Raw genomic sequence first — 11,706 nt, 5'->3', positions numbered from 1 at the left:
TTTCAATTTTTGTATAATTAATAATAATACTTTTATTATTATTATTATCTGCATTATTATTATTATTATTAATTTATTTATTTTCACATTGCTTCTGTTTAGCTTTAGTATCATTATTCATATCTTTTTTTTAGTATGCCTAATACCTTCCAGCTTATCAAAGACACTTGAAAATATGCTTCTACAGTATACAGTAAGTGTACTAGCCCAGTGCAGTAACCTGGACTACAGAGCAAGTCAGTACTTAGATCATAACACCAGAGGACCTGACCTGAAAATGAGGCTCTGATGTAATTCTTGTAAAACAAGGGTGTTGTGAAGGACATGAACATGGATCCATTATAGATTAAGTGTATCCAAGCATAAGCATATTTCCATGAATTCATCTGAATTTGCTGTGAATTAGATCAGCCGTTTTTATCTGATGAACTGGGATGGAGTCCGTTCTTATGGGAAAAATCCAAATTGAGGTTTGCGTCACTGCTGGCAAAAGCGTGACCCGGCCTGTCCAGACATCTGACGACCGGCCGGTGATGAGGCTGGCTGATTTCAATAACTCGCAGAAGGCAAAAGTTCATAAGTCATGTGTCTTATCACTGAATAGCTCCAAGGGGAATAAGCTTCCCATGCACCATTGTGCTTTTAAGTCATGTCCCAAGTTACATAACAAGTTTTCTGTGTAACAGAGGTGTGAGTATTACTGGAAACTTGCCACACAGCGTTGGAGACAAAACATTTTTGAGGGTGAGGGAGGTTATTATTAGCCATGAGCCAGATTTCTGCTCCTGTTGAAGCTGAAGCAGGTTTTGTGGTACGAACAAAGGTACGATACTCCTACCTGTGCCATATCATCCAGGCAGTTGAAGATGTACTTGCGAGCTTCTTTAGATTTGATCCCCGTCTCTGCCTCATGGTCCTCAGGTGTCTGCAAATACAAACAGGAATACTGTCAGCAATATCCCGATTCATCTTTCAAGATGGACCCCACTTAATTTTTTAAAATTAAAAAAAAATTAATTAAACACTGGAGAAGCGCTTTCAACATCAGGAATAAGCCGGGAGAGTTCATCCACAAATGAAAATGAATTTACTCACTCTCATGTTGATTTAAACCTGTATGACTTTCTTTCTTCTGTGGAACATGAAAGAAGATATTTTGCAGAATGTTGGTAACCAAATAGATTCCGTCCCCATTGACTTCCATTGTATTTTTGTCCATACAATGGAAGTTAATGGGAACTGAAATTAGTTATCAACATTATTCGAAATATCTTTTCAGTAGAAGAAAGAATTGCATAGAGGTTTAAACCAACATGAGTGAGTAAATGATGACAGACTTTTCATTTTTGGGTGGACTATCACTTGGATTAACATCATGAAAATCAATTGGGAAAAGTAATGTTACTTACAACATGGAAAGAAAGTTTGAAATTTGGAATGAAACCCACAGTAAAGAAAACTCACAAATTAAATCATATTCACATCTCAATTGTTTCTCCTAGGCAGCAATGGAGAGCAAATTGAGACATATGCTGAAGAGTTCTGCTTCTTTTCATTTTCTCTTGAAAAGAATCTCAAATGTGTTTCCTATTGAGGACATCTCAACACAATCTCAAACTGTGCTCGAATTAGCATAAATACCAAATTTGTAATCAAAACAAGTCAGAGATTTCAACGTGAATTTAAATATTTCTGAATAATCCCTTTCAAATCCAAATTATTTGGACTATGCTGTCCATGTTAATTTTAAGTCAACAGTATGTTTCCTTTTTTAAATAATTTTAGGAGAAACATCTGAGGTAAAGTTGACACTTAAACGGAACATAACTGAAAACCATAAAACCTTATCTCTGGGAAGTACTTGACACTGGGTTGAGTATTTCAAAAAAGTTTAAGGGGGTATTGACTATGCATGAGGACACATTTTCTAGTTTTATTGGATCCGATTCATATATATTGGGGGTTAGGAATGCAGCTTGGTGTTGCATTGGGGTTCAATAATATCAAAGTTTCCCCATGTGAAGCTTTGCAAAGTTCACCAAAAGTTCATCTATAGAGAAACTCTATTGACTATGGGCAACCAGCCACCGGCCCAGTAAGGATGGGGGAATGTGGAGAGAAACAGAGCATAAAGGGACAGAAGAATGAAAGAGAGAAAGAGAATGGGACATTAAGCGGGATTTATCCCACGTCGCTCTGGTTGCCAAGTCCTCTCACACAAAACCCATTTAGCTCACATTAGCCTCTTGGTGTGTTTACAGGGAGTAGATGCATCAATTTAACTTAGTTTAGAGAGTAAGGGAATGAGAGAGAGAGAGAAAAAAACATTGTCGCTGCATATTATATGCGAACCAAGTGAGACTAATTAAGGAAGTGAGAAAGAGAAACAGGGTGAGGGAGTTTACCTTCAGTCTCCATAGAGGATAGGTGGAGTCGGGGTCTCTGTTGAAAAACCTGGTTGTTTTCGTCCCTGCACTTAACAGATACTCTGCTGGCAAGCCTTGCGTTTGAGAGATGTACCGGATCTGGTGGAAGACATAAACACAGGCGATAGGAGATTTACAACTAACGTCACACATTTAGTGCTGGATATTCACTGCTTTGATGGCGTACACTTAAAGGGGAAAGTAAAAGGGAATTTTCTTGCTTATTTTGCATATAAAGTTTTAATATACTATATGTTGACATACAGTCACAATGCAAAGTCTATTTAATGAAGCTAAGCTGCAAAAACAGGTCATACAGAAACAGTCATAGTAATGACTTTTTTTTTCTTGCCAAATATCCTGCTTCAATGGAAGTAAAAAAAAAATTGCAAATTGCATTTCATGTTGACTTTAACAGAAAATAGTTGAAAATAAATAAATGAATAAATAACAAAAAAAACATAAAATTATAATAAAATTAATAAAGTTCAAGTTTGGAGATCTCTGACCTGCAAATTTGTATAGTTAAGACATTTAACTAGCAGAGGACATAAACATCATAGACTGACTTCTTGGTCCAATACAAAGTATACAAATTTAAGGCGACATGATTTAATGCAACATGTAATATTGCAGGAAAGTGGAGCAGATTTTGTAAATACATATAATTTTGAATGTATTATTAGTTAGCCATTTCTTGAAAACAGAAATGCTGGAGCCTGACATCAAAGTCTTCAAAACATCAATGCATATGACAAATAGAACACAAAGTCTATAGTTTAAAGTATGCAATTTTCAGTGCTGGGTAGTAACTGAATACATGTAATCTGGGTTACGTAATCAGATTCCAAAAATGTAGATTATATGTGAACCTGGACCACAAAACAAGTCATAAGGGTCAATTTTTGAAAAAAGGCTTGTTAGGATACAACTATTTGAAAATCTGGAATCTGAGGGTGCAAAAAAATCTAAATATTGAGAAAATCGCCTTTAAAGTTGTCCAAATGAAGTTCTTAGCAATGCATATTACTAATCAAAAATTAAGTTTTAATATATTTACAGTAGGAAATGTACAAAATATCTTCATGGAACATGATATTTACTTAATATCCTAATGATTTTTTGGCATAAAAGAAAAATCAATAATTTTGACCCATACAATGTATTTTTGGCTATTGCTACAAATATACCCCAGCGACTTAAGACTGGTTTTGTGCTCCAGGGTCACATATTACGTTTTAAAATGCTCATAATGAGATTACAGTTTTTATTACATATTTGTTAATAATAATAATAATAATAATAATTAAAAATAATAATAATAATATTTTTTTTTCATTTACATTTAGTCATTTAGCAGTCGGTTTTATCCAATGCAACTTACAAATGAGGACAACGGAAGCAATCAAAATCAACGAGAGCAATGATATGTAAGTGCTTTAACAAGTCTCAGTTATAGCTTAATGCAGTACACTTAGCAAGGTTTTTATTTTTAATTATATAATAAATAAAAAGAAAACAGATAGAATAGAAAAAGAATAGAGCAAGCTAGTGTTTTTTAAGAAAAGCAGTTAGTAAATGAATAGAGTGCAAGTCTAAAAGGGGCAAGTTTTTTTTTTTTTTTAAAGAATAGAATTAGAATAGAGAGTGCTAGAGGTCAAGGTCTTTTCTAAGACATACAAGTATTAAAGTACAGTAGCAAAAACAGCCTGTTTAATTCTAATGATCAGGGTAGAAATGGTCATGAAAAAATTAAATGATTCTGTTTTCGGTGCAAGAAACCATGACTAATATTGTAAGCGGACTTCTGGGAAAAGCAACAGTGAGCTGCATTAAAACAGACTGATGACATTTTGTCTGCCTGAAAACATATCAGTCACTTGGCTGCCACGCTGATGACACAACTTCAACATTTCAGCATTAGAAGCCGAGTAAACAGCATCTGTGATGAATGCTGTCACCATGAGTCTGATTTCCCCTGCCAAACCCTCTTTTTACAGGTCTGTCCTGGTGCTGCAATTACACAGAATGCCATTCACACACCTGAAAGACGTAAATACAAGAGCTTGGCAGCCGAAGGAATCCACAATAATAATAATCTCTTCCACGGCCCCTTCCAAATGGCCAATCTTGTATCCTGAGACCGAGCTCATAGCTGCTCAAGAGACCTTGATCACCGCGTTTGGCTCATTTACCGTCTTGTGAAATAGAATAGCATTTTTTTTCCCATTCACTTTTTAAGGATTCTTGCTGGTGATTTCAAAGTGCTGTAATTAGAAATGAGACTGGAAATAACTTCTCAAGTTTTGCTTCCAAGTGAAAATCTAAAGTAAACAGGGCAGCCGAGGTGAAATGCCATGAGTCCTTGCTTCCCAATCACATGACTTCATGCACCAAATGAGGGGCTGAAAAAAATATATCCTATTACTCTGTAGTACACAGAAATGATGGGAGACAAATCTGCAAAGTCCTTTGCTGTGTTTAAGAGCTTGTTAAAGACAGGTTTGGTTTGCTTAGAGCTAGAACATTGGCCCTGGGCTGTTCCATGAAGCCAGAATCTTTTTTTTAAGAGAAGGCCCCGCTGTAGAGCTCGGGATCTGGGCTAATTGGGAAGATTGTGGCATATGTCCAGAACTACGGAGGGGCCAGAGAGAGATGAAAGTCAGAGAGACGACACACACACACACACCTCCACACAAACACACAGCACTTCAGGAGAGCTGAGGGAGCAGGGGCCCAGCCCAGAGTCAGATTTGTTTTCTCTCTCTTAAGCACAAACAGTAATTGAGGGATTCACAGCCATTTTCTGAGAAAGGAGATGGCTCTCTCGGCAGGGCCACACATACACACAATGTCCCACACACAAAAAGCAAGACTCCTCTGCTTCATTTCACTAAATGAATATCATTCAGGAAATGTCATCCTTGTATCATTAGTGACCAGTGAATTACAAAATAGAAACAGCCAAAGATGGCATGGGTCAACGGGCCCCTGAATGCCAGGGTCTGACACTTGAAAATAAGGCATTGAAAAAACGCAACGATTTATATTAAACAGTGAATAAATGTGTGTCAGTGACAGTAAGTCAACAGTGCTGTCACTGTTGAAATGTTTTAAATATAAAGTGTGCATACTGAAAACGTGACTTTTGTGAATATTTCTCACAACTGCTGCTTAATTTCTTATATCTGCGATGTAAGATGTAATTTCCAAACAAGAAACTGGAATTACAATTACATGAAGCCTACATCAGTTAGATTTTTATCAGCTATTTGAAGAAGTATAAGATATAGTCGGCGCCGATATCCAAATTTGAATCCCAGCTCGTACACCTTTCCCGATCCCGCCCCCTCTCTCTCTCTCTCTCTCTCCCACTTCACTTCCTGTCATTATACTGTCCTAAATAAAATCTAAATAAAGGCAAAAACACCAAAAGCAAATTTATAAAAATTAAATAAAAAATAAATTAAGATATAATGTTACAACTATGAAAAAAAGACAAAATTCTAATGTTTGAATGTAAAGTCACACTAACAATATACAAGATATATATCTTTTCAGATTTGCATATAGTTTGGGGTCATTAAGATTTTTTTACTGAAGTCTCTTATGCTCACTAAGGCTGGATTTATTTGATTAAAAACCACAGAAAAAAAAACAGTAATATTATGAAATATTACCATAAACATTTTTTTTTTTCACGATTCTTTGATGAATATAATGTTCCAAAGAACAGCATTTATTTGAAATAGAAATCTTTTGTAACATCAATTTCTTCACTGTCGCTTTTGATCAATTTAATGCATCTTTGCTAAATAAATTACTTTCTTTCAAAAAAAAAATAAATAAAAAAATCTTACTGACCCCAAATATTTGCATGTATATTCAGTAACAAGATATATAACTTGTTTTTCATGCTATTCTTATGGTGTGCAGGGCATCAAGGGAGGGTCTCCACAGAGGCTGGTTCCCCAGGTGTCCCAATCCATCCTTGGTAACAGCCGCTTGGGAACAGCCAGGGTAGAGTACAACAAATAACCTCAAATGTACTAATAATGGAAACCTCAGACAAGCTGAATATCAGCGCATGTACGAAACCTTGGATGACTTCACCTCCAGCTCTATTCTGTTTCCATTATAATCCATTAAAGAATTAGACAAGTCTTACCTGGTCATACTCAGATGCTCCGGGGTAGAGCGGCCAGCCCAGAAACAGCTCAGCAATGACACAACCCAGGGACCACATGTCTATGGCCTCACAGAATGGCAGACCCAGGATGATCTCTGGAGCTCTGCAGACACAGAAACAGAGGATGAACTTAAAAAATAGAGTCACAGCAGAACAAATACAGTTACAGATTTATTTAGCTATAATGACCAGTTGTCTATACATTATCCCACTACATACATACACTACATTATCTCGATTTTTTTAAATAGTAAATTATGTAAATTATTCCAATTTACAAAAGTCTGGTTAAGTGCACATTTATGGAGCACTTGCATTGTCCTTCACCACAGAGGGCCAGAAGGAAATGGAGATGTTCTGGCCCAAAATCAGTTAATGTGCAACCTGTTCCATTCAGCCCAAAGCTGGCATTCGTTACGTTGCAGCCGTAAGACCTCATTGTACCCATTTAAGTTGACTGAGCTGAGCAATAAAGACAAACACTGGACGCATTTTGTTGCCACGGACACAGCGGGTGAGGGCAGGAGGAGAGAGACGGCATTACTCTGGGTGCTGCATGCGAATCACCATTCTGAGGATAGACGCACACACACACACACACACACTCACAGAGATAATAGACTGATGCCTCAGTTTTAGGGGTGTCAGTAGAACACAGTCGTATTATTTGTAAAGACATCATTGGACATTGGAAGAACAGCCTGTACCTAGTGTTGTTATTGTTAACCAAAACAAATTAAAGTAGGTATTTTTAGAAAATTAAAACAAACAAACAAACCTAGTAAAAGTGACAAAAGCACATAACAAAATGACTAAAAATTAAACTGAAATAAAAAGAAAGCTGAAAATATAAAAATAATTGTAATAAATAATTTCATTAAAATAAAATTTTATTTTATATCAATAATAAAAATATTAATAAAACATATACATTTATAAATAAAATGTAAATAAATAACACTGCTACCAAGAGTATACCTGAAGTTTCGACCTATCAGGGGAAAACCACAACAATAGAGAAAAACTCTTTTTTTTCTGAGTAATGTGAATAAATGGAAATACTCATATTTTAGGAATGTCTCAACATAAAAATTTTGTCTGATACAGCTAAGACGTTAATAATTTTTATGTTATAACCAATAAATGGATAAATGGTTGATATTAAAGTTCTATATTATTATGTAAATAAATAAAAAAATATATTTTTAATCACATAGAAGTGAATTTAAGCATCACACATTATACTGTACAATACGAAAAATTAACATTTATTTTGAGATTTACTAAAATATTACATTGTTAAGTGTTATTAAATAGTGTTTGTAGAGATCAACTTGATTTAGATGTCGACATAGATAATCTCAAAGCAAAAATAGAGGAAATGAATATGCACACAATTAATCAAATATTAAAATTAATATCCAATATAAAAAAACCTAATGTCATCCATCCCTAAGATTTCAATATGAATTTTTCTCATTAAATGATGAATTCCACATTCATTTTAGTCCTCTAGTTTCATATTTCGCCAACAATTTGACATCTCATTTGTTTCTATTTCTATTTTCCCTAAGGAAGTGAAGAAGAAACATCTGGAACAAAACAGAAACAAAATACTTCTGACAGGTGCCCCAAGGGCAGGAAAAGACGCAGTTTGGCAGTTAGATCTCCCATTGGCTTTTGTACAAGGTGTATAGCGCATGACATCACCCTTCTGAAGTGATGCCATTGCATACAGCCTTGTGCCTGTTGGTCTGCCTGCTCGCTATCATTCAAATAAGCCACAGCGCTACCAGCCCAAAGTATCTCTGTGACACTGAGGACGAATTACGGCCGCCACGTATGCAAATGCATATCCCACTTCAATCTTTTCTCTCCCTTCTTCCAATGCCATATGCAAAACAGACCAGCAGCTGCTGATGCAGGACTTTCGGCGGGTGTGATAAACACAAACACACGCGGCACTAAATATCATCCTCATTCTCTCACGTATAAAACGTCTGCTCATAATGCACAAATCTGTGGTGAGAAATTCACAGCCCTGTTCCAGATCCACACACACGGAAATGAGCTCCCATACATGCAGATGTCATACAGAGAGTGTTTGAGTTCATTTTGCATACCTTAAACCTGTCAGGCTGTGACCCTGCAGGTGTGTTTATGTTTGCATGCATGTCATTGCGCAGCTTGCATGTATGCAAGGGTGACATTATGCACAAATGTGCAAACATCCGTTCCTGGTGTTTATATTTGCATGGCAAGCCCGATGCACTCATACTGTGGGAGTCATTTCTTGTACACAATGCTACTCAGCATAGTGCAAACGAGCACAGGAGCAACATGTGCTGCTTTCAGAAGGTCTTCACACCCATCAGAACCACTGCAGTGTGCAAATAATCACCAGGTTGCTCTGGGGTAAATGGTTTTGTGGATATGAGGTCAGGCAAAGGTTATCACACACACAGAGAAAGAATGTTTTTTGGTTCCAAACGGAAGAATCGTACTTCTTCTGAGGTCCTCAGTCATGCACACATGCATGCACATGCTCACTCAATTGCTATTTGAGGCTCTGACATCATTCTGTGTGGGCATGTCAAAAAGCATCAACCACAGCTGACCTTCAATATGGACCACCACTCATAACTACAGACACAGATGCCCTGCTTTTCATTTCAGTCCACAACTCTTTCATGGTGCCATTATGCTTTTTCTACAATTAGGACATTACTGTATAGTACATTGTATTTTATTAATATGCAATAATAAATAAAATGTAAAAATAAAATCTATTATATATATATTACACACACACTGTAAAAGATTATTATGTTTTACAAGAAAATACTATGTGCAATTCAATGTGATAAACATATAAATCTATATTGTTTCAGCTATTGTTTAACAACAACAACAAAAGTGTTAAATTTAAATGTAGGAAATCAAACATCAAAACATTAGAATGTACTGTAAAACCTGACATGGTTTTAAAAAAATTACCATGGTATTACCATGATTTTTTTAGATGCACCAAGACAGTGCCATTATATTGTTATTCATACATCATGCAAATACCATGGTACTGTATATGAAAATGGTTAACTATGGCATATACAGTATTAAAGTACCACAGTACAATCAGTGTTACCATAGTACCACCATTATCACAGCTTATTACATGGCTGTTTACATAAAATAAAATAATAAAATAAATAATAAAAAATAAAATAAGAATGTAGTTAAAATTAAAATGTATAAATATAAAACAATACAATAAAATTAAATAGGAATGTAGTTTAAAATAAAATAAAATAAATATGTGAGAAGAAAGAGACCATAGATTGATATGCAAGTCATGAAACTATAACAGTTATGTAGCCAATCATGGGACAGTGGTCAATTAGTAGTCATTATAAAAAACATATAACCACGAATGCGAATAGGCTCAAGTCTAAGACACAATCAAGTATCAGATAATTCACACTGAAGCTATAAACATTTTAAATGATGTTGGTTGCACATTAATCAATACTAATATGGTCATAAAAACAATAAAACAGGGCGATGAAAAAAATGATTCTCAGCAATAATAATAATTTTGAAGGACTACACAAGAAATGTAGTGGGATTTTCAAAGTTGTTAGAGAAGAAGCCAGTTATTTATAGTTTTCCGATGGTCAGCGTCATTCTTTTCCCCTCCTTCATATGACAAAAACCTTGATCCTCTGATGCCCGCTGACTGGCCACACTCCCTCGCGATCAATTTTAATATTCATGGCATCGCAGCGCAGCGCACTAAAGCAGAGGAAGCTGAAAGTTCCCAGCGTGCCATTTTAATAAACATTGTGTGAGGTGGGCTCACCGAGGGGGACATATAGACATCTACCGCACACCTGCGACTTGCAGCGAAGAGAGCGAGAGAGTGAAAAAGACAAAGAAGGAAAATAAGAGTTGGCGTGACAGAAAGAGAGGCACAGACAAAGAGAGAGAGAGAGAGAAGGGAGGTAAATGACGGAGACAAAACAAACAGTCCAGGAGTGTGAGAACAAGAGAATGAGGGAGGCAGGGGGAGCGGTTTCGATTTCATCTCCACGGAGGTGGAGTGTGGGGTCATTTCTCCACAACTTACTAAAACAACCTTGGAAGTAGTCCTCCCTTTTATTGTGCTTGTTTTGTGGGAGTGCTCTTTTATTTCAAGGCCCTGTGAACCTCACCCTCTCCCGCTCGCTTCAAAATGCAGAGGAAACCGCTGACAAAGCTGTCACTCTCTCAACTCCCTTTTTTTCCATCATTAGCATTCTCAAGACAGAAAGTGGAGAATGAGGGAGAGTGAGGGAGAAAAAAGCGAATTGTTGACCCTCTCTCTGTAAATTTCACTGTTATATTCACATTTGTGAGAGCTCACTCTTGTCTTGCATGACACAGCAAAATAAGGACTTGTTTGAATTTGAAACTTTTATGCTATATTGTTATAAGACGAGAACTAAGATTTAATATTTTACACATGTTGTAAATGTGAGTTTGAGGTCTGAATTGGATGTAAAAAGATAAAAATATGATACATCACAACAATGTCAAAACTAGGCCTGGGCGATAAAACGGTATCGATATTTATCGACGGTACACCTTCTTCGATAACAATAGAAAAAATGTTCGATATAGCGCACGATATAGGCAGACAGCACACACAAACACGAACACATGCTGAATTGAGTGCTGTGCCTGCCTGTGATGAGGAGATTGTGAATAAAGAATGAATATTAATCAAATTTAAAATAAACATTTGCATTTGAATGTTAGGTGTGCGTCAGGGAGCATCATCAGCGGCGCACGAGATGCGGTGATAATGATGTAAGTGACGTTGTTGCATTTTAATGTTTTGTTAGTCTAGCCCACGAGATGCGCCGGTGCGGTGTTATTCATTCAAAATATTAGAGAAATATAGATGCTCAATGCGGAGAAGATCTTGATTAGGTTAAAACCGAAACCAAGCCACTGCTGCACTCGCGTCTCACACAAGAGATGTATAGAAAGTAGGGCTGCACGATAAATCGCATGCGATATTTAATGCGCATCTTGTCAGAAAGCCGGTTC

At 36.4% G+C, this 11,706-nt stretch overlaps 1 protein-coding gene across 2 annotated transcripts in view; it reads right to left on the bottom strand.

Moving 5' to 3' along the window:
• Positions 1-11,706, bottom strand: part of LOC107670370 (homeodomain-interacting protein kinase 2) — a 106,543-nt gene that overhangs the window by 22,571 nt on the left and 72,266 nt on the right. For both annotated transcript variants that reach the window (XM_016462943.1, XM_016462944.1), the window contains exons 3-5: positions 6,595-6,718; positions 2,406-2,525; positions 839-925 (exon numbers count right to left, since the gene is read on the bottom strand). In XM_016462943.1, coding sequence (XP_016318429.1) covers positions 839-925; positions 2,406-2,525; positions 6,595-6,718 — 331 coding nt within the window. The remainder of the gene's footprint in view (positions 1-838; positions 926-2,405; positions 2,526-6,594; positions 6,719-11,706) is intronic.

This window comes from Sinocyclocheilus anshuiensis, unplaced genomic scaffold, assembly GCF_001515605.1.
Source record: "Sinocyclocheilus anshuiensis isolate Anshui unplaced genomic scaffold, SAMN03320099.WGS_v1.1 scaffold949, whole genome shotgun sequence".
In the NCBI taxonomy this organism is placed as follows: domain Eukaryota; kingdom Metazoa; phylum Chordata; class Actinopteri; order Cypriniformes; family Cyprinidae; genus Sinocyclocheilus; species Sinocyclocheilus anshuiensis.
This window is presented reverse-complemented; position numbering and strand designations above follow the sequence as displayed.